The sequence below is a fragment of the Neovison vison genome, chromosome 7 (genome assembly GCF_020171115.1).
Source record: "Neovison vison isolate M4711 chromosome 7, ASM_NN_V1, whole genome shotgun sequence".
NCBI classification, from domain to species: Eukaryota; Metazoa; Chordata; class Mammalia; order Carnivora; family Mustelidae; genus Neogale; species Neogale vison.
The window spans coordinates 164,950,040-164,973,449 of record NC_058097.1 but is presented as its reverse complement, the minus strand read 5'-3'; the positions used below and the strand labels follow the sequence as shown (position 1 = coordinate 164,973,449).

General features: G+C 51.3%; 2 protein-coding genes across 4 annotated transcripts in view; one reads left to right on the top strand and one right to left on the bottom strand.

Annotated features, from left to right (window-relative positions):
* OTOG (otogelin) overlaps positions 1-18,784 on the bottom strand; it is a 78,205-nt gene extending 59,421 nt beyond the window's left edge. Inside the window, 14 exon segments of the mRNA XM_044260253.1 lie at positions 4,529-4,674; positions 5,149-5,195; positions 5,491-5,599; positions 6,425-6,553; positions 6,936-7,045; positions 7,475-7,581; positions 7,834-7,964; positions 8,784-8,989; positions 10,740-10,858; positions 13,154-13,308; positions 13,477-13,569; positions 14,473-14,548; positions 17,931-17,985; positions 18,642-18,784. Coding sequence (XP_044116188.1) covers positions 4,529-4,674; positions 5,149-5,195; positions 5,491-5,599; positions 6,425-6,553; positions 6,936-7,045; positions 7,475-7,581; positions 7,834-7,964; positions 8,784-8,989; positions 10,740-10,858; positions 13,154-13,308; positions 13,477-13,569; positions 14,473-14,548; positions 17,931-17,985; positions 18,642-18,784 — 1,626 coding nt within the window.
* A 2,690-nt stretch (positions 18,785-21,474) lies between these two features.
* USH1C (USH1 protein network component harmonin) overlaps positions 21,475-23,410 on the top strand; it is a 45,864-nt gene continuing 43,928 nt past the window's right edge. Inside the window, exon 1 of one of the 3 annotated variants that reach the window (XM_044258911.1) lies at positions 21,475-21,559. In XM_044258911.1, coding sequence (XP_044114846.1) covers positions 21,524-21,559 — 36 coding nt within the window. In that variant the 5' untranslated portion in view covers positions 21,475-21,523. The remainder of the gene's footprint in view (positions 21,560-23,410) is intronic. The other 2 variants (XM_044258913.1, XM_044258912.1) reach the window with 2 other exon arrangements.

The following is a 23,410-nucleotide window of genomic DNA, read 5'->3' as shown; positions in this document are numbered from 1 at the left end:
CATAAAGGAAGAACAGAAGGCCAGAGCCCACTGAGCAAAGTGGTTTAAGATAAGGTTCAAGAGGTAGGCAGAGGCCAGCTTAGGCAGAGCTTTGTAAAATTTTTGGACTTTATCCTAAGTCCAAAGATAGCCAGAGAAAGTATAACCCGAAAGTGATATAATCAAATGAGATGAAATGAGGAAAGGATTAGAGCTTGAAACTTTGAAAAACATTGTACAGCAAGCTATGACCTTCCAAACTCCTTCTCAAGGAGACATAAAATCCCTGAAACAGCTCAAAAACACTGTGTCTAAAACATCATCTTTGTCAAACCCACTCATCCTCTGGTCCTCTCTAGACATCTCATTGGAGCAGGAAGAAAGCCTGCATCCTTTAGTCAAAGTCTTGGGTTCAAGTCTTGATGTCACTGAAAACTGAGACCTTAAAGACTTCATTTAACCTCTCTACACATTAGTACAATTAAAAAAAAAAATCACGTAGTATGTTAGAGGGTCCCAAGATGGAGTGCAGACTGTGACAAAAGAATCGAACTATATTGCAAATATATAAAACAACCTTACTGAAAGGGAGAGGAAGGAAGGCATTGATCTAAGTAACTTTGGAAATAAGTGGAGTTTATTGGACTAACAGCAAAAGGAACTGTGCATAAGCACTGTACTCCAGTTGATAAAGTTCTTTCCCATTGTTAATAATTGTTAATCCCATGAATTAATAATTCCGGTACTTCTATACACGTATACTGGAATTGAACAATTAGATACATGGATGGTGTGTGGTGGAAACCAGATTTCTCACTGTTGGGGTGGGTATTTACGATAAGCAAGGGAAGAGGCTAGAATGACCCATGTGGTAATTAACTAGAGTTGGAACATCAATATGAACTCCTGTTTAGTACATGTACATATAGAGAGCTATTGGTAGATTATCTGTGAGGATGTGTATATACTGGTTATACAAGGATATTCATAAGTTATACATGTTATTTCCTTTTCCTGTCAACTGAAAGGACATTACTTCTAAAAGAAATGATACCCAGTAGCCACTGAGCACACCCAGCACCCCAGATCTTGGTTTCTAATACCATTCTCCAATAAAAAGAGCTCAGAGCATCTGATAACATTTTTTCAGAAATGGCTGATTCTAGGAAAGGAACAGAAAATATGCAAGATGAGCCTGGTGCATCTTATAAGACCATACAGTAAGGCAGAACACACACACACACACATACACACACACTAATGGGGCTATGTCAAAGGGACCCAAGAGCCAATTGAAAGACTGCCCAATGGTCAAGTCAGAAAAATTTGAATCGCAAAATAAATAAGGAAGTATTAGATTCTACCCAAAGTATAAAATAAATAGCCCTGGGTCCATGCTGACATAAGTAAATGACTGAAAGAAAATATGTGAAGGAAAAATGACAAATGTCCTGTGCAGAAAAATTCTAAATTATGCATGTAGATTCTATGCCTTCAAAAGCAGAGGGAACATAACTTCCCACTCTTCAGGTGTGGGCTGAACACAGTGACTTCCTTCCAAAGAGAACAGTATGGTAAGGGGGGGAAAGAGGAGTAAATTTACAGTGGAGAACGTGACAAACACTACCTCAGCCAGATGACCTCAACAGTGATAAACAATGTTAGTATATGCATCCTTGAGAAGATGTGATGAAAATAGCAATTTACCTCTTATCTTCCTCCCCAAATCCATAACACCTCTCTAACCTTGAGGAAAAACATTGCAAAAGTTCCAATAGAGGGGCATTCTACAAGATATCTGACCAGAACTCCTCAAAATTTTCAAGATCATCATAGAGTCTTAGAAACTGTAACAGCAAGGGGGCGCGTAGGTGGCTCCGTTGGTTAAGCATCTGACTCTTGATTTCAGCTCAGGTCATGATGTCAGGGTAGGGAGATCAAGCCCCACATGGGGCTCCACACTGGCATGGAGCCTGCTTGAGATTTTTTCTCTCTCTTTCCCTCTGCCCCTGTCCCTGGCTCATGCACGTGCCCTCTCTCTCCCTCCCTCTCTCTCAAAAACAAAACAAAACAAAACAAAAACAAAAACCAAAAAACCAAAAACACACCCACAGACATAAAAAGGAAAGACAGAAAGAAACTACAACAACAAGGAAGAGCCTAGGAGACACGATGACTAAATGTAATGTGGCAGGTTGAAACAGAGAAAAATGGTATTGGGTTGAAAATATAAATATGGAAATATGAGTGAAGTGCAGACTTTAGCTAATGTCTAAACAAACATTGGTTCATTATTTGCAGCGAATGTACCATGCTAATGTATGATGTTAATCATAGGAGAAATTAGGTGTGGGGTATATAGGAACTCTAGGTACTACCTTTGCATTTTTTCCATAAAATCTAAAGCTACTCTGAAAAATAAGATCTACTTGAAAAAATACTTGAAAGGCTGTAAACACTCCCTGATTTGGGGGTGGGTGTGTTAAGAGGCTGTGACAGGCTTTCTGGGCTTCCAGCCTTAGTTCCGGCTCTGCTCCCCATCCTGCTGGCTGGGGGTTATCAGGAATAGCCGAAGGCCTCTGTTGGCCTGTCTTACCATATTTTAACTGGGGAGAATAATAATGATGACTACATGGGGGTATTTTGAGCCTTAAACTAGATGTCCTATGCAAAAGTGATTTGTCAAAATTCAAAGTACTGTGCAAATTCTTTACCAGCACCCTCCTCTCTGTTAACACCCTCACCCTACCACCTTGTGTCCACCCAGGACTGAAGTCATGGCTTCATCTTTGACTCCTCCTGCTTCTCTCCCACACACCCTGCACCTTACCAGCCAGTCAGCCAATTGCCAAGTCCTTCTGCATCTGTCTTAATGTATTCTAGAACATTCCATCCTCGTTGCTTTCTTTCATATGGCCTGAACCTCCTGGATTGCCCTTCTGCCCCATCCTCAAATAGACATATCTTATTTCCATTTATCTTTCTAGGCCCATTTTTTAGGTATTCAGCTCAAATGCCACTTCTGCCATGAGGCTTTCCTTGATCCTTTCTTCTGACCCGTAGGAATATTTCTTTCTCCACAGAACTCTCCTCTGACAGCACTGTCTCTTGTATGTCATAGTGAAGCACTTGACCTGAGGACATGACTGACTCTCACACGGGGATGTGAGCTCCTGGTGGCTAGGACCAGGGTCTGACTCATCTGTGTAACCCTCACTGTGCTCCACACAGACGCGGCAGAGGGCTGGCCTTCTACTGGGTCATCAGCATGGATGAAGTCACAAGGAGGAGACCTGGCTCATGGTAAAAGGAAAGTGCTATCAAGAGAGACTGTTAAGCAATGAAGCAGGTTACCTCAGGCCAAGGCCAGCTGGCCACCATCCAGAACACAGTAGAAAGAGGGCTGGTAAGGGACCTCCAAGGTCCCATAGCCCCAGGCATTCTAAGACTCCAGAACTTTATAAATGGATAGGAGTCCCACTGGGCCATGCCTGTCTGCTTTGCCTTTTCTTTTGCAACCCTCAGGATGAGAGTAACCTGGCTTTTGAGGACAAGTATTCTTCTGATTCAGAGAGCAGCCAAGGGCAGATCCAGGCCATTCGCTGCCAGGGGTTGGGGGGCGGCACTCAAGTCTCGAAAGGAAAAAAGCACAGCCCTCTCCCTTGTCCACAGCCCAACCTAGGTCCCCAGGGCCAGGGAGGGGCACCTCTGAGTGATGTCTGCTTACCCACCTGACATCACTGGGGAGGAAGGCAGGCAGGGAGGTGGGGTTGGGAATGGCTGCCTGGCTACGGGTATGAACCCCTTGCTCTGTTGCACAGGAAGGAGCTTGAGTGTAGCCCAGACCAGGGCTCAGGGAAAATGCAGCCACTGAGAGACAGATAAACTCACAACTACCCCAGACCAGCAAGTTGGCCATTTTCTCAGATACATTCACAAGTGGCTGACACAGCTCATGGGTCACCACCTCTAGGAAATCTTTCCGGATCCACGCCTCCTCCCACTTGACATCCAGGTAAAACAACAACAAAGAAAAGCTCCTCCACGGAAACCTACCCTGTGATGTCCACATTGTCCCAACTCCGATAACATGGTGGATAATGGGGTCACGTATCTGCCTCACCTACCAAAGCACAAGGCCCAGGAGGGCAGAGCCAAATCCAATTCATAATAGTCTCCGAGACCCAACATAACTTCTGGCACAAACAGATGTCCAGTACTTACTGAACGAATAAATGAATCAATGAATGGATATGGAGATGTTGAAGATACAATCCAAGGAAGGAGAAAAGATTAAATTAAATCAAACCCATTTTAGAGATTTAAAAAAAAAAAACAAAACACTCTGAGGCCCAGAAAGGGGAAATGCCTCTCAGCTAGCAGATGTTCTAGAGACAAAACATATTCTCCTGCCCCCCTGGCTCTGCCCAGAAAGACTAGACATCAGGGTGAGTTGGCTTGGAAACCCTGCCCTACGTTGCTCAGCCTCTCTAAGGAGGCAGAGAGCAGGGGTGGCTGGCTGGATTGGGCCTGAGGACCCTGCCCTTACCGGACCACATGGGGCATTCTGCAGCGTCACTGTGAAGGTGCCCGAGGAGCGGCTCTTGGCCAGGATGTACTGACATGTGGCGGGGAACGTGTACCGGCGGCCGTCGAAGGTTGTGAAATGGATGTCGCCAGTCACTGAACACTCAGCTGAGGGGCAGAGAAAGGCGGCTGTCACATGGGAGCTGCGTCCACAGGGACAGCCTCTGCCCTGCAGGCTCTAAGCATAGGAAGAGACAGCTCCCTGTCCTCAGGAATTCGGGCCATGTTTGGAGTGCTGGCCCTCTTTTTGACACTCTGGTCACTGAGAAGAAGCAGCCCTGCCCCCCACAGGCCCATCTGAAAGGAGATACAGCCCTGCCCTGGGCATTTCCCCTTCTAGGAGACCAAGGCCTGAGCTTGGAGACCAGTCTCTGGTCAAACCCCCCAAGCTCAGGAAGATCCTTAGATAAACCACCCCCCTTAAAAGCCCTCCCTGACAGGAGCAGAAGAAATCCCCTAACCAGGCAAAATGGCTCTGAGGAAACAAAGTGGGTCAAGCTGGGAACCCCCTCAAATTTTCCTGCCCCAAAAAGCTGCGGGCTAGAAGAAGGGGTTGGAGTCTGAGGTGGGGTTCAGACATACCTGGGCAGACAGCGGAGCTGCACACCCATTTGCCTGCAGTGCATGTGCTGAAACACAGAGACCAAGGAGGCATGGCTCACTTCTCCAGGCCTAGGATAGATGCTGGAGGATTGCAGGGTCCACAGAGCTCCTGTGCCCAGCCTTTGGTCTTCCTGTCTCTACAATGGGTGGCAGGGATTTCCTCCACCTCCAAGGCTTAGCTCAAATGAGATCTCCTGGGACTTAGAGATGCTGAGTGAGGGCCCCCACGTCCCCAGGGCTCCCAGACCCCAGATGGACAACCCTGATGGAAAACCCTGGAAATCACCACTCCCCCCTACCCCCTGGGCTATGGACACAGACCATGCGTTGCAATCTTCTTTCACCACAGAGCCAGTCGGGTACAGGGTCCCATGGAACTCACAGGGACACTCAGCTGGTGCCACGCAGTCCCCATCCTCAAGGATCAGCCCTAGGGTAACACCAAAGGCCCACCTGACTCACCTCCACTCCTGCCCATATACCATCTGTGGTTGCCCTGGGCCTGGGACAAAGATCGCCTCATCCAAGTTTTCACCCCTGAGCCTGCTTTCAAGCTCCCTCCTGCATAAATCCTTGGCTCAGGCCAGATTGGAACCCCTCGGGGCAAATAATCTCACCTCACCACCCCAAGCAGCCTGCATACTGACTAGCTTCTCATCCCCACCTCTCAAAAGACTGTCACTGCATGTAGAACCAGTTAGGTACCACTTCCTCCAGGAAGCCTTCCCTGACAATCTCTCCCCACACTGAATTCCTATGTCTCTGCTTGTCTGAACCCCGGAGCAGGTCCTCACTACATTATGCCTCAGATGGGAGTCGTAAGGATGTGTATCTTATCACTGCAACTGGATTCTGACCCCTAAAGTCAGTGCCCTTGTTTCCCATTATATTTTTATGTCAAACCCTACCCCACCAAGTGAGCTGCACCTACAGACATGCTGCAAATTTACACCCCCTAAAAAACGTGGGTAAGTGTTTAAGCAAATGCCTGTGTGAAAAAAGAACAAATGAACAAATGAATGACCTGTCCTGGTCTACATACCTTACAAAGCTCAGTCTGGATCAAATGAAACATGGGGATGGACGGCCACCCTCAACGTCACCTCCCTGAAGCCGGTCATTTAGTTACTCCCTAATCAGTTGTGTGTTCCTTCCTTCATCTTTTCCACAAACACGACCCCTCTGAGCCCCTGCTTCATGCTCATCCATGCCAGCCCAGGAAGACACTGCCAGGCTCTCCCCACCCCCGGCATACCATCGGGGCAGTAGCAGCCGTCCACACAGGCGATCTCACTGTCCACGCAGGACGCCCGGGACTGGCAGGAGGCGGGGCAGCAGGCAATGCACTCGTTGTAGGTGAAGGCCTTCTCCTTGCACTGCACGGCTGCAGGGGTAGGGGACAGTCCGGCTCAGGCTCTGCCAGGACAGTATCCCAGGCCCCTACTCCAGGCCTTGGGATAGGGGAAGAAGGGCTGTGATCTTCCTGCTCCCCTAGCCCTGGTGGGAGCACTGGATGACCAGGAAGTTGGCCAGAGCATGGGAGGCTCTGAGAACGACCCTTAGCTGGCTCTGGAACCCTAGGCCAGTCCCTCCACTCTGAGCCTGTCTGCTCCTCGGTCACAGGAAGATGGGGCCTCAGGACTTAGCTCCGACTGCTGTGGTTCTAAGCAGGACAGGACACTGAGCTGAGGCCCGAGGATGCCACCCAGAGCCCCAAGACAGAGCTCACGTGAACCCCTCCCTGCCCACCAGCAGGACGCTCCTACCGCATTGCCGGAGCTGGGTCCTCCAGTCCCGCAGCGGCCGCCCTGCCTGGGCACATGCTCGGGCGTACTCAGCCAGCGCCCGGCACCAGGTGGCTTCGTCGCCCACAGACCTGTGCCAGGAAACTGAGCGTCACACCAGACCCCAATCTGTCACCTGCCCTCCAGCACCCTCTGAAGTCTTCCAGGGCTCAAGGCAACCCTCCTTGTCACACAACTAGGAAAGGGAGACCGGGAAGATATCTACACATATACAGATGGAGACAGGACACCTGGGCTCCAGTCCCGACGCTGCCATTGACTTGTTTGACCCCTAGGGCATCAGTCCCCATTTCTGGGCTTCAGAGACTAGGGAAGCTCTGTCTCACCTACACAGATAGGAATTTCTGAGTTTTGGGAAGTCTATCTGCCAGGGCCTGTGATTGTCAGGCTCAGTGACCCACATGCTGAGCCCCCTTGCCTCCCTGTCCCCCGGCCCCTGCAATACTAGGACAGGTCTCCCCACAACCCAATCCCAGCTCCACTCTGGGCTGCCTACTCACTGGCAGAGATCGCTGGTACAGCTGGCTGTGAAGGGCAGAGGGCTGACGTAGGCATGGCAGGCATCAAAGGGGGGCCTCAGCAGTGCCTCACACCGGTCGTACACACCCTAGGGAAAGGGCCAGCAGCTGATCTGGGGGCTGGCAAAGCCACACACAGCCCTTGGACTTTACCAGCCCCACACACCGAACACCAATTTGAGCTCAGGAAAGAGAACAAGAATGGTGGAGAAAAAGTGTGGCACCATAGGCACAGATGAGCCTGGGCCCCTGCAATCAGAGACTTTCTAAGAGGTAGATAGGAAAGGAACCATACCAGACACTAGGATGGGTAGGGGAGGCGCTCTCCCCAGGGTCCAGACCTGCATGGTTCCTGGGCTCTGCTGTAGACACGGTGGGCGAGGCAGGGAGGAAGTTGTAGGCCTCGGAGGCTGGTTGGGGGCCTGCTCCTGCCAGCTGTGCACAAACTCAGCCACGTCGTCGGTCAGCTTCCCTGGAGGTGAGAATGAGCATGACCACAGGGGCATGGCGGGGAAGGGGCCACAGAGGGCTCTGAGAGAGGGCAGGGGAAGCCGAAGAGATGCCAAAAGGTGGGCAAGGAGTGGAAGAATCCAGCCTCCTGGCTCCCATCCCGGTCTGCATTTCCCAATGGAACCATTCTCCTGGAAAAGCTAGTGATAGTAGGCAATAGAACCTGTAGTAGCTCCCTACTGCTCCAGCCACGCGGGGGATGGGAGTCTGGATAAGCTCCCGCACCTCCCTGAGCCTCAGCTCTCCCATATGTGAAACAGGGCAGATAGTGCCCCCATGAGGTTACTGCAAAAACTGTATGTTAAGTGTTCGGTATGCTGTGGGTGCTCAAAGAGATCACTTCCCTTCTTCCGGGCAGAGCCGCCATGATTTGGCCCTGTTTAAGTGTTCATTCGTACTTCTTACCACACCTCCACAGGCATCTTCAGCTCCCATGGGGCCCTTTCTCATCCGGGCTCTCTCCGGCCTTTGGCTCCCTGCCCCCGGAACATACTCATCTTGTGGGGTCAATCCCCCCTAGCAAAGTGCCCTTTAGACCCTCACACAACCCTAGTGTGTATGGGCTCTCCTTGTGACTGTTCTACAGATAAGGAAACTGAGGCTGAGTGGTTAAGAACATGCCTGAAGCCACACACTGGGTAGGAAGCGGTCCCTGGCCTCCTGCTTTGTCTTCAGTATCTCGAGCCCAGGGTTCTGCCCCAAGGCCTCTCCCGCCCAGCCCAGCCTGGCCCATCCCCTACACCACCCAAAGTCCTCAGAGGCCATTTGCTCTGCTCCTCACCATAGCTGGTCACCAGATCGTCCTGGGGGTCAGCATTGTTGTTCCCACACAGTCCATGAGTCCAGCCCAGGAACTCCGGGCTCATCTTGATGTAGACGGCCGAGGCACCGTCCCAGGCCAGTGTGAAGGCTGACTGATGTCGCACAAGGATGTAGCCGGCCAGCCGCTGCAGACGCACGCTCCCCATCGCCTGTGGCAGTTGGACCCTGCAGGGCATGACCCGGAGCTTCAGGCTGTTCACGCTACCTCTACTCATCCAGTCCCTTCACCAAAGGACCTGTCGTCCCCTGCCTGCAGGACTCATCGTATACCCTGCACCCGCCTGAGCAAATGCCTGGTACCATCGTATCTGCGGCCCCCACATTCCCTCCCCCTGATTTCCCCTGTATCTGAAGTCCACCATTAGATAGGGATTCTTTTGTCTTCAGAGTTTAAAGCTTGCTTTCAAAATTGCAATTTCCCTGGCAGGGATAAATCTTTTTTTTTTTTTTCCAATTTATTTATTTTCAGAAAAACAGTATTCATTATTTTTTCACCACACCCAGTGCTCCATGCAAGCTGTGCCCTCTATAATACCCACCACCTGGTACCCCAATCTCCCACCCCTCCGCCACTTCAAACCCCTCAGATTGTTTTTCAGAGTCCATAGTCTCTCATGGTTCACCACCCCTTCCAATTTACCCAAAAGCACATACCCTCCCCAATGTCCATAACCCTACCCCCCTTTTCCCAACCCCCCTCCCCCCAGCAACCCACAGTTTGTGTCGTGAGATTAAGAGTCACTTATGGTTTGTCTCCCTCCCTATCCCATCTTGTTTCATGGATTCTTCTCCTACCCACTTAAGCCCCCATGTTGCATCACCACTTCCTCATATAAGGGAGATCATATGATAGCTGTCTTTCTCCGCTTGACTTATTTCGCTAAGCATGATACGCTCTAGTTAGCCGTCAGCTCCTCTCTCCTAGATGGGAGAAATGGTAGAAGCAGACACTGACTTGGTTTGGGTTTTTGGGTGGGGAGCAAGAAAGGGGGAGGAAGAGAAAAAAGCTGAGGGATAAGGAAAACTGGGAGTGGAAGAAAAGAAGCAGGGTCATAGCCGTCCCAACCGCATTCCCAGTTGTATGGGACAGGGTCTCCTAGCTTGTCTGGAATGTGTCAACTTTCAATCCACCTGAAAATCAGGGAAGAAAAACAAAAACAAAAAAGGGTCTAACCGGCCAAAATTGGTACCCAAAGATCCATTACCAATCTTTTCTTCACAGGAGAAACCCTTGGACTTTCAGTTTTACACTGGGCCCCAGAGAGCTTAGTTACCCAGTTTCCAGATCTGAAGCAGGAAATGAGAATGGGAGAAGGGTCCTCACAGGACGACTCCTTCTCCCAACCCAGCAGCAGCGTGACAGCAGACAGCAAGGGAAGGAGAGGACAGTGAAGATAATGGGAAAGATTTCAGAACCACAGTCTGGGCCATGTGGTGTGGGGGGAAGAGTCCTCATTCCCCTGGTCCCAGACGTCCCTGACGTCCCAGCAAGATAAGTGACATTCAAATGACCCTTTGTCATCAGAAAAGGTGAAACTGTGCTCAGTATCTGCTCTGAGGAGGCTTCAACTTGTATGATCCATTCGGGAAGATTCCCTCAAAATTGTGAAAGAAAAAAAGTAAGCATGCTTGTAGTGGTATATTCTCAACTATCTGGAAAATTCTGCTATTGGCCTAAATACCCACTACCTGGAAACCCACAGGATTCTCAGAAAATCTTGAGGGACTCATTTTTCTTTAAACCCAGATGACAAGAAACCCAGCTGGCCTGCCCGTATGTTGCTGCCTTGACAGTGGACAATCTGCTGTTTGCCCCCAGAAAACGGTTTTCTTCAGGCTTTCGAAGGAAGGTGATCACCCTCCCCCACCACCAGTGCCAGGGAGCAGGCGAGCTCAGGGCAGGTGTTACAGTTACCTCTCGCCTCCGTGGGTGACCTCCTTGGCCAGATGGATCTCCTGTTCGCCCGCAAAGAAGAGGCTGACCGACCTGGAGCAGGCGTAGGGGGAGGAGCCACACTGGGGGTCGTTGTGCACCTGGTTGGGGGGGTGGTTAGAGGTCACTGTGCAGGGTTCCTGCCAAAGGCCTGGCCCCGAGCTTCTGTTCTGAGCCCAGAGACACCCTGCGAAGCTCCCACTTAATGTAATCACCTACCCTCCGTGTGCCAAGCACCCCACGGAGGAAAGAGCTGTGATGATACACATCTCCCAGAGGAGGCGACTGATAGTCAGAGAGGTTTAGTGATGAAGGTCACACATACACACACACACACACACACACGTGCGCAACCAGGATTCCATCCCAAGGACTGAAGGCTAAATTTCAGGGCTCTTTCCAAGACATTGTGCTGTCTCCCTATTTCTGAGTTTTTCATTTTTGTAACCCAGATTTTCCCATCAGATTCAAAGCCAAGTTAAGCACTCACACCTTCTGACACAGAACACAGACACACACACACACACGCACGCACACACACCCCTCATAGATTCACCAGGCACTCTCATGCACACACTATAAACACACACTCCTACCATGACCCTGGCAGGCTAGGGGGACGGTCTAGTCCTTCCCTGCACCCCCAGCCACACATGTCACTCCCGTGCTGCCTGTCACTTGCCTGTCTCCTCTGCCTCCTCCTCAGGCAGAACGTTCACCTCAAAGCCAGGAGACCCAAGAGAAGGGGGAGAACTGAGGCTCCCAGGGCTTAGGGAAAACCTTCAATGTTTCTCTTCCCAGTGTAGAAACCCTTCCACTAGATTACCTTAAATGTGTTGGAGCAGGCTGGAGTTAGGTCAGCTGAAAGTGGGGCCTGTGAAAACCACCCCACGGTCTAATTAAATTTTTCAGACTTTAGATCATGACCCACAGTAAGAAATATAAATATATACATATATAAATAAAACAAAAATGTTACAAAATAATATTCACCCCTGTTAATGTGTAATTCATCCACATTATGTTTTCCATTCTCTTTTTTTTTCTTTTTTCCTTCTTTTCTCCCTTTCTTTCTTTCTTTTCTTTCTTTCTTTCTTTCTTTCTTTCTTTCTTTCTTTCTTTCTTTCTTCTTCCAGGGAGGGGGGGTGCTGGTTATAACTCATTAAGTTTATTTCATAATCCATGAATGCATGGCACCCCATTACTCTAAGTAATTATAACATAACCATCACGAAATGACCATCATGAGAAATCCCAATGTGTGATATGCCAAGGCAGAGAGGACAGAGTTGGTCAGCCCATCCAGGGTGTGGTACCTTGGCAGCCCCTTGACAGGTCTATGCCGGAGACAGAGGGGTATACTTGCCAGCAGAGGGATGACAGTGAGCACCAGGACCTCCCCAAACTCCCAAGCCCCTGGCGCTAGCTCAGTCTTAACCAAGGTGCCCCTCAGCAGACTTCTCTCCAGATGGAGGTGTACTGACCTCCACTCAGCGCCCAGGGTAAGCATGGAAATCAGATCTACCTGACAGTGAGTCTCACGCATGTGTGCATAGACAGGACGAAGTTTTACTGAGCACTAATCTGGGTTCTGGGAACACCAAATGGAAAGACATGGTCCTGCCTAGAAAGCTTCTATCCAATAGAAAAGACCAACCTGAAAACAGACCTTTGTAAGAGAAAGGCATGGACCATGCAACAATATAGAACTTTGGTTACACAGGGAGCAGCCCCTGAGCCAGGTTAGGAGGTCAGTGCATCCAGGAGGGCTTCTTAGAAGAGAGAACCCTGAAATGAGTCATCCAGGACCTCTACCATTTCCTCAGAGGCATGATGTTCTTCGTTATCTCAGGTCCTTAGCACCCAAATTCCCTTTACCTAGAATGTTCTTACCTCATCCCTGTGACCCTTCACTTGGCTAACTCCAATTCATTCTTCAGATCTCAACTTCAATGTCACTTCCTCCAGGAAGTCTTCCCGGATCATTATCCTTCCCAATAAACAAGGTTAGGTTTCCACCACATGCTCTTCTAACATTTGGCATTTCTCTTCTGAAGCTCTGTTACTCTTGAAATGATTCATTCAACTTGATGTCTGTTTTCCCCATTAGACTGTGAGTTCCACGAGGACAGAGACCACATCTGTATTATTGTCTACAAGGCCACTACCAAGTTTTGTGCTGGGAAGAGTACAGATAGGTGACTAACACTTAATGCCAAGTGACTAAATCAATGACTGGCCAGGGGCAACCAGGAGTAAGTGGGTAAGAGAGAACTGAGGAGCCCCAGCTCCTTCCAGATGAAGACTCTCTAACTATGACAAGCAGAGCCCTGGCCAGCACAAGCTCCAGAGCCTCATTCAACCTTCCTAGATTGGCAGGGTAAAGAAGGCCTCACCTGGATGGAGAAGGTCTGCCCTTCAGGCTCATGGCGCCCCACCAAGGTGTAGCTGCCCTTCCCGGAGAGGTAGTAGTAGAGACCGTCAAAAGTCTCCACGTGGTGCTGTCCCCATGCCCGGCAGATGCTGTCCCGCTCAGGGCCGGCATTGTACACTGTGCCAGAGAAGATAGAACCTGTCCGTTCAGCTGCAGTGGGCCTCAGGCCACAGGCTAGCAGGGCCAGCCCCTGCCCCTCCCAGCCTAGGACCCCCAGGCCTCAGGCCCCCAAGCTTTCCCTGTACCCATGGCCCATACCAAGGCTGGGACAGAGTTCAGACCCACCCATCTGACAGCGTGGTCCTGTGGCATTGAAGCGTCTACAGTCACAGAAGGCTGGGTACACACACTCTCCCCCGTTGAAACAGGAGAACAAGTCTGCAGGGGAGACACAGAAGGCACCCCCCTCATTAAGCCAAGCTGGGCAGAACCCCAGGATGCAGCGCCTCCCTCGTGCCAGGCACCTGACCCGGCCCTCCCAGAGCTGCGTGGCACTCAGATCCCCACCACAGGTGGGCTCAGCCTTCCTCAGTAGCTAGCCTTAGTGGCGGCACCAGTAGGGTGCCTCAGATCTGGCTGCCTAGCTTCCTCTCTGACAGGCAGGCGGCGTGAGGTCTCAGAGTACCAGTCCTCAGTGTGCGGCAAGTGACCCCGGGCTATCCCCACCTGGGCCTTCAGCTCCCTCTGCTTAAAGTTCCTGGCTGCCACGCAAGGCAGACTGAGTATGGAGCATGCGCGGTGAGCAGAGAGACTGCCCAGAGATCTTCAAGGACCATTCTTCCTCACTGTTCCTTAAGCTCAAGGGAAGACACCTAAGCAGGACCCAGGGAGTAGGGAAATGCCTCACATTGAGAAGATGGTAGAAAGGCCATAAAGCACAGAGCACGATAAGACAGAGTGGAGCAGAGTGTGGTGAGGAAAGGAGCCAGGATGCAAGAGAAAGGGCCATGGACACCGGAAAGGGTGAGGGGAGAGGCCACAGAAACAGGGTGAAGTGGAGAGAGGAAACAACCACTAAACAAGGAAGCCCAATCTCACTGGCATCAGACAGCATGAGAGGGAAAAGCCACAGGGCCATACGAACAGGACACTGGAGAGGAAGCTCTCCTCAGCCAGGAAGGAGAAAGCAAAATAGAGTTGGGAGGCCAGGCTGGGGAAGGTGGTAAGGAACCCCTTGCAGGGCAAAGAGGACATAGGAGGCCCTGAGGAGAGCCTGGTTTGGCCTCACAGCTTCTCTGCGGGCCAGGGCCCTCCCACAGGCCACAGGGAGGGGTCACTTACAAGATGGAGCACATTTGGCCCGATGGAGCCGCCTTTCCCAGGAAGACATGGCCAAGGAGTCCAGGACTTCAGTCTCCTTTTAAAGACGAGGAAGAGAACTCAGTCAGGGAGGGATTTCCTAAAGGTCATGGCCCTTCCCGTCCATCACCTGGAGGAGGGAGGCCCCCAGCCACTCCACTTCCCCAGGCCCACCTGAGAGGTCTGGGAGAATTCTCAGGCCTGCCGTAGGGGAGCAAAGGTGGTTTTTACCCTCCAAAGTGGCATCTTGGCCGCCTGAACATATTCCCTCCCCTCCACGCTTCAATATCGCCCCAGCCTTCCCTCTCTTCTTCCCTCCCTAGTACATTTTTGAGTCCCCCACAGCCCAACACAAAAACCCCTGATCTGGAGAACAAATATGTTTCCTCCTCACCACAGAAACCACACAAAGCAGGCCTAGGAAACAAAGGCAGCCCCTTGCCCCAAGGCAGAGGAACATCTCACCCCATCTTCCACCCCAACCTTCCTCACAGGTCACCACCCACGGTCCTCAGAACTCAGCTCCAAGCCAGGACTCTCCCTGATACCATAAATCGGAGGAGGACACAGGCAAAGTTAGCTGAGAAATCTATCTTCCAGGCCAGAAATCCCAACACGTGGTCTCTCCAGATATAAACCACTTGAAATTAGAACTATCCTGAACATCAGGTGTGTCCAGTCACCAGAGAGCTAGCTGACTTGGATACCTGGGACCCTAGTCTGAAATGGCTCATATCACCTGGATCTGGGGTCTGGGGCACGACAAGCTCCTCCCCTCTCAGAGCCCCAGGCTGCCTGTTTCTATAGATTACCAAAGTGAACGGGACAAAGTCCCAGCCCTCAGGGAGTTCATGTTCTTAGTCACAGGGCCAACAAGGCACCAAGCACACTGTGGGTATCTGTCTCACGTGTCTTCCTCTCTCGCTGTCATTTCTACATCCTCGGGCAGAATTCCCAGCCTCTGGCCACAGACTTAGAACATGGAGAAGATTCAGAACCCTTTATCCCTGGAGCCCAGCCTCAGGTCTTTGCCCCTCCTTGGTGGGCCCAGTCTCTCCGCCTCATCCCTGGGTACTCACCACCTCCCTTTTCACTGTCCTGTTGACCCCTAAGAGGTCACTGGCCACTCCTGGGCCTTGTCCCACTTTGGTCTCTGGTTCCTAGGTCCTTCCCAGCTCTCCTTACCCTGCACACCCAGCCTGAGCCCCAGGAGTCAGGCTTCCCATCCTTGTCGTAATCGATCTCACAGGGCCTCAGAGAACATGGGAAAAATGATCGCCTTGCATCCCACAGGCCCCAAAGAGCTCTTAATGAAACCTAGTCTTTTTGTCTCTCCACTCCTCGCCCCCACCTCAGATGTGGCTTCTGAGATTGGTGTTAACGAGGCCAAGATAGCACTACAGAATCAAGGCCATTTTCTGGAGAAATTTTTAAATCCTGCCCAAATGATTCATCTTCAGTATAGATCAGAAGTTTCTAGTCCTTTTGATGCCAAGAACCTCTCTGATAATCGAGCAAAATCTATTGACCCAATCCTAGAAAAATGTGTATAAATACATAAAATGAGACACAAGATGACAAAAGACATCGATTATATTGTAATATAGTTATGAAAATATTTTATAAAAATGTGTGATTTGGTACTATTTGCCTTGTTTATTACTACATTAAACAGCAAGATCTAACAATGGGTCTTATCATGGCCAGAGTTTTGAGGTGGTGAGTATAAAGGAGATCTGGAAATACCAACAAGTGTAAGTAAGGTGATATGACAATATTTGTGATTTCTCCTGGTGGCAGTCACAGACTCTGCTACTGCTGTATTGTGGTTTGTAGCCTACAGGCATAATTAAAGGGAATGCTAAATTTCAGTGAAATTGAGGTTCCTGTAAATAACAATGCATTTTTCCCCCATCCTGCTCTATACGATTAGTTCTCTGGAGAATGGCTGTGCTCTGTAGGAATGTGGCAGCCCTGAAATGAAGGTTGCTTAGCTGCTGGTCTGGGACCCCCACCCTTACCGATGAGGTAAGTCCAGGCAAATCCCTTGAAGGATCTCCAGGTTCACTTTCTGGCTAATGACTTCATTCCCCCACACCCACTCCAGTGGGTTTAAAGGAAGGCCATTCCAACCCCTTATTTGCTCTAAGGAGAAATGTGAGAAACCTACTGGTGTTGTCTGTTCCAGATGCTTCCCCAAGGAGAAGGGAGGGAGGCCTACCCTGGAAGCCAGCAAGGAAGGAATCCTGCCAGGGGAATGAGGTGCTTGGCTGAGGGTCATTTTTCCCCATCAAAACAAAGGGATTCCTAGAGTCCTGTGGGGCATTTATGTTGTGGGGCAACAGGCTGGCTCCACCAGTAGACCTTGTTTCACCTGCTTCCTGGGGGCCCCAACAGGTTACCCACCTACCTTGATATCATCATATATAAAAAGAATAACAGGGCGCTTGGATGACTCAGTGAATTAAGCATCCAACTCTTGATTTTGGCTCAGGTCATGATTTCAGTGTTCTGAGATGGAGCCCGGCAGTGGGCTACCTGCTTCTCTCCCTCTCCCTCTGCCCCTCCCAACCTTCTCTCGCCAATAAAATAAATAAATAAATAAATCTTAAAACAACACCAACACAAAAAAACTATTTTCTTTCAACTCAAACTGCATCTGACTGTGATTCTAAAACTTGGGACCTGAAAAAATGGTCAGAGGAGAAATCAAAAGCCTAGATTATCTACCACTTACAGAATAAACAAGTTCTCTTCCTGCCTTCAGGGTCTTCCTAATTCCAAAGGGGAGGTATTGGGGGCACACTGTTTTCTATTATAAATGATACTCCCCAAACTGCTGGCACAAGGAGCTGCCCAGAGCAGATCCCTAGGGCCAAGGTGTATGAGTTGAGGGTCAAGGTGCTCTGGGGGATCTGGCTGTGGGGTGGGCCGGATTTGTAACGCATCTGCCATCGTAGAAAAGACGCATGCAGGACAGGATTGGAAAAAGAGCCTAAGTCACCTGATCCAGAGACAAAAAAAAATTGTCTTTCCTCTCAAAGCACCCCTGCTGGTCAAGGTATGGAATAGGGCCTCTTATGGGGTTTTGTACCTCCCCAGACCAGGCAGGGACAAGAGAACTTCACCTTCATACTTTCACCCCAGGGCACGGGAGAGTCTGCTGTGTCCTGATTACATCGTAGTACCCTCCTCCCCAAATAAAACACAACAAAAACAAAAACAAACTGAACTGACCGCAGGGTCCCAAGAGATGAGTGAAGTGGGAATACAAGTGTCCCGTGAATTTGCATACTTCAGACATACACTAGGAACACTGTTCCCTTTCAAGTAACTGCAGAGACAACCTTCCTGCAACCTACAGACCTCCTCGCCAGCCCCAGTCCCAGACAGAAATAAGCCCCTCCCCATGTAAGCCTCCCTTCCAGGCCTCCTCTCACCTGGCTTCCCATCATTGTTGTTGTATCCTCCGTGGCAAGGGTCACCTCCTGATGTCTGTGGCGAGATAAGAAACAAGCCTAACATCGGGGAGGGGATAGGAATGGGACATGCCTCCCCACCACCCCAAGGGCACCCCACCCTCCGCGCTAAAACCCTGCGGTCATCCATACCAGGAATAAAGGAGGGAGGCCTGGGTGGGACAGCCGCAAGCTCGCGCCTACTCACCTGGGCTTCTGGGCCGGCTCCGGTGGCTGCAGCTGGCCGTCACCCTGGACTGTGGGTGCTGCTCCTGGGGACGATTGCGCTCCACTCAAGCCAGGCCTCCCTTTGCTGGGTATCCCACCACCTGTCCCCCACCTGCCAGGAAGCCTCTTCTTCATCCCCCCAATTCTCTCTCCTTACAGACTTCAACCCGTTCTCCCCCTCTCTGGCCACCTCTCCAACAGGGGTCTCCCTCTTTCCTCTTACTCTCTGTGCCCCAGTTCTCTCTAGCTCCCCACCTGGGTCTCTTCCATCCTGACTAGTTTGGGACCCATTCTGCCCACCTCTGCAACCCCCACCCCCACACACGGGCTGTCGCTGGCCTCTTTTTCCTTCTGCGTCCCCTCCGACCCTCTCCTTGGCTATCGCCCTGACCTCCCTCCCTCGAACCTCTTTTTCTTCCCTTTCTAGAACGTGCCGGAGCCCCTTCCTCTGAACATTCTCCAGACCCCCGCCTCCCCTAGTCCACACCCCTCTCACCGAGAGACTGCACCGGCAGGGACTGGCCCGCCGACTCGCCCCCCGCCAGCCAGATGCAGGCCAGAAGCAGGCAGAGCGCCGGCGTGGGGGCTCCAGGGGCCAGGGACCCCATGGGGTGCAGGGAAACTGGGAAGCCTGAGCGCAGGGCCGGGGGGCCCCAATGCCTGTCCTTGCGAAGGCAGGGTCACATCTCCACTCCGCGGCCACGGTCCCTTTCGCTCTCTCGCCCGAGGGTTCCCTCGGCCCCTCCTCCCAGGCGCTTGGCTCCTCCCCGAGCTAGAGTGACTGGATGGCTCAGCTCATTACCATAACTTAGGCGCCAGCCTTTGCCCTTTTGCCCCTCTCGTCCGGTGGCTGATCCTCGCCAGAGGGGTCTGGATTCAGATCACTGGGCCCTAATACCCTGGGGGAGCAAGTGCAGCTCCCAACATCCTTTACTCCTCAAAGATCCCCAGCTTAGAAGCCTGGGTCTTGGCAGGTCCTTCCACCAGACGCCCCAGGCACTTGTTTGAGTGAGTCCGGTCTTCCACTCTTCTTTCACAGATGCCCTGGGACATGCCACCAGTGGTCAGTGGCACAACCAAGGCTCAAGGCTGCAGAATTCTGGCCTGTGCTCCCACCACTCAACCACTACAGCTGCCAGAGCCCCGAGGCCCTACTCTACCCCCACCCCCATCCCCCGTTCTGAGCACCTCTAGGGAATGGATTGTGACTTAGTCCTCTGTATGCCCAGCACTAGTTCAGGCCCCAGCTCAGAAAGCCTGGACTGAAACACAGAAGTGCGTCACACTCCCAGATTACTGCTCCGCTCATGACCAGACTTTAACCACAACAGCAGCAACAACAACAAAATGGAAAACAGCGACAAAACCAACCAACCAACAAAAACCACTTTAATTTTGTGAACAAGATGCACTCCCGGTCCAGGAAGAATATTTTAATGCTGGAACTGTGGGCTTGGGAGCCTGGAGAACCTGTGAAGCATTCTCTGGGGCACTTAAGTGTGGGAATGCCAACCGGATGCAAGCCTTGCAGAGAATTATGATGATGAAGATCATGATGGTAGTGGTGGCCCCAGGAGACCCCTAGGCAGGGATATAGACTTGGGAAGCATTCATTCATTCGTCCATTCAACAAATTTGTTGAGCATCTATTTCTTACCACACAGTGTTCTGGGAATATAGTGGTAAATAAAGCACACTTCCCCACACACAGTATTTGAAGCCATAGGCATAGATGAGAGGAAGAGGAGGGAGTCAAGGATGGAACCCTGGTCAGGGAATAGATGAAGGCAGGGGAAGCTTGAAAAGGAACATTCATAGGAGAGGAGAGCAAGGCCTCAGTGCCATCCTCAAAACCAAGAGGGGAAGCGTTTAAAGGAGAGAGTCTGTGGGAGTGCTGCTCATGGAAAAGGACTGAAGTGGCTAGTGGATGTATTTCCCTTGTAAGGCCATTTGCCACTCTGCTGGATTCTAACTATGAAATAACAGCCATATGACTTAGTTAAGAGATGTAGAGAATCAACAAAGTAAGCTGGAGGGGAATATATTTTGAGTATCTTTCCTGGAACTTTGAAAATCCCGCAAGTCTTCTCCTTTTATCTTGGACTTAACTAGTTAATACTAAGGTGAGAACATGGGTAATATTTGAAGGTTCCTCTCCAGGAAGGTTTTACATCCTAAACTAGGCAATAATTTAGTCCCAGTAAAAATAAGTCTGTTGGCCAAGTTTTAGGTATTGGGGATAAGATGAAAAGGGGAGGGGGTCTGTAGGTGTCCCTGAAGTTACAGTTGTAAGTGTCCCTGAAGTTACACTATTTTGGGTTGCTGACCATCTCCCTGTCCCCTGCCCCCTGACCTATTGCAAACAGGTCAGGCCCCCATCCTGGGTTAACACCAGGCACTAGCTAGCTCCGTGATTAAAGATCTCATTCTCTTCCATTCACATCTGTTTTTATCACCCCTCTCCTGACTCCCCTTTTCCTTCCCTCTCAGTCTGTCCCAGGCTTGGTTCATCATTGTCTTTGCACTCCAGCGCTAGATCTAGGAGTTGAACAAACTTTGATTGAATTGAATCAAATGAACCAGATGGGGTCTCGGCCCTGGGTAAATCAGCAGTAAGCCAGGATGTCCTTGCCAGGCCCTTCCATGCCTCAGTGAGAGAGAGTGTGTATGTGTGTTTGGAGTGGGTTTGGGCTAGAGAGGTGGGAGGGGAAGTCGGCTCAGGAGAGGCACTGCGTGGCCCTCAGTGGTTCAGGCCTTTGTGAGGGGCTTAAGACCCAGCCTCCAAGGAATTCACAGGTCAAAGATTTCTTCTGACTGGGAATAAGCCCATGGTGAAGGTCATTATAGAAAGGACTCGGATTTGAGATGCCTGGCAGGGGGTGAAAATCTCAGGAGCGCGCAAATGGGCCTCTATTTGCATATCCATACATTATCCCTACCTACCCTTCGGACACTCTCGGTACCTTCTCAAAAAAGTATTCTGACAGCCACAAAAAGTCTCAAACACCAGCCCACGCCTCCCGAGATCCTCTCCCTCCGCCGCTTGTATTTGGGGATCATTCTAAGGGGAGCGCTGGCCTGGAGTCCGATCACCTCCCCCGCCACCACATACACACACTCCAGGCCCTTTGCTCCGCGGTCGTCGGTGGGAGGTGACAAGCTTCAAAACAGGTGTCTCGGGCTTCCCAGCCGCCCCGCCCAGGCCCCGCCCCCACCGCGCTCAGGCCCCGCCCCCACAGCTCCCAGGGCCGGCGGATCTCCCGTGAGGCTCCCGCCGGCTTGCAGCGACCCGAAAGAGCGAGCTGTGTAGCGACTCGATCTGTGTAGCGGCTCGATCCGGCGCAGCCATGGACCGGAAGGTGGCTCGAGAATTCCGGCACAAGGTCAGAGCTGCTAGGGACCCCTAAAGCGTTCAAGACCCCGGAGTCCTGACAGGGTCGTGGGGGATGGACACACCCGGCGCCATCCCCTCCCTTTTCCAGTGTGGTTTTAGGGCTGTGGAACCTGAGGGTTGTTTGGTTTCCAGCAGGGATCCCAGTAAAATAAGGGAAGGGGCTCTAGGACTCTAGGTGTGGGAACCCATAAATGGATCTTCAGACAGTGTCCTTTCTCCTTCCGCCTTGCAGGACTGGGACTTTTCTGGGGTTGAAATTCCTTCCAGCCTTGACCTGAGACAGGACGCTTCTCGGACTTGTCCCATAGTGGGCAGAACCCAGCTCCTAGTGCCCCAAGCTGAGAGCTGTTGGAGCATACAGAGAGGGTTTGGGGCAGTGTCTGAGAGGTGGGGATTGGTGGAAAGGGAAACTGTTTCTCTCTTGATCTCTCAAGAAAAAACAAAAACAAAAACAAAAACAAAAAAAACACACAAGAGTTAGAAAGCACTTTAGGGAGCCCCCTCCCCGCTTTGGGGCATTTCTTAGGGCCTGAGAAGCAGCTGAGGATCAGGTGCTGACCAGGGGGCACAGGGAGGAAGGGAGGAAGTATGTAAGGAAAGTCAGCCAGATCCTTCAGGCAGTGCCACATCTCCCCTTGTGTGTCCCAAAAAGGCACCTCAAGGATGGTCCAGGATTCTCAGAGGTCCTCCCTGAAATCTACAGGATTTCACCCAGGGCATTTCCAGAACTGTTTCCAGAGCTGTGCAGGAGCTGCTGAGGCCCTGAGGCCAGAGAGGACCATTGGAGGTGACTCAGTGGACCTCCCCACCAGGACTCAGGATGCTTCAGAGCCCAAGGATGAAGCCAGGGGTGTCCAGAGCTACCCATGGGTCCTGACTAAGGGGCAGGTGACTGTGCACGCTGACACCCTCACATTGCCCACAGGGGCAGTGTCTTTAGACCAAACCGAACCTCTTCTGAGGCCTGAGCGGGTAGAGCTCAGGTAGGCAAGGTCAGGGTGCTTAGCCCCTCTCTCGCCACAGAAAGGCCCAGGGGAGCCAGAGTAGCCAGCCAATGTGGGGGCACCAGAGCTAAGGGCCAGGGGCCAATCATTCATTTAATAAATGTATTCTGAATGCCCACTCTGTGCCAGACCTGTCTGTGCCCTCAAATTGCTGGCTGGGCAGGTGGGCAGCAGACCTCACACTAACAATGACCCATGACTGGGTGCTGAGTGTTGGGGTCAAGGTTTGGTAGGGTAGAAAGGGGGAAACTCATACCAGCAGAGGCCTCCTAAAAAAGAGGCCTTGGGTATTCTAAGAGTAAGAGATAGCTGGAAGTTCAGCAGGAGACTGGGGGCTGGTGAATATCAAGGAAGTATAAGACTGTCCAGCGGTGTGTCCTGTTGCTCAGGGACGGGAGGAGAGAAATTTCAGCTGCTGAGGACATTTGGTGAGTGTAGATTTCAGGCAACCCACTTTGAAGGAACACTACCTCCCGTCCCCGCCCCCAAGACCCAGGTTTGAATTTCCGTTTCCTGCCCCTGGGCAGAAAGTAACATCCAGTCCTCTTTGGCCTTTTTCCTATGGGTACCAGTCTTTGCCTCTTTTTCGAGAATTACCTCTGGGGTCCCTGGTGTCTGACTGCACCCTGGAGTTAGCCTCTGTTTCTCTTCTCCAGGCCCTGCAGGCTCCAACAGGCCTCAGGCCTCTGTGTTTCCACTGCCCTGCTCTTCCTCGTCACAAGAGTCATTACCTATTAATGGACCTGTGTGTGCAGGCGGGGCAGACACCAGGCTGGGGCCCCAGATTGGACTTTGTGCCCTGCTGCTTCCCAGACAGCAGCGGCCTTGCTTTCCCT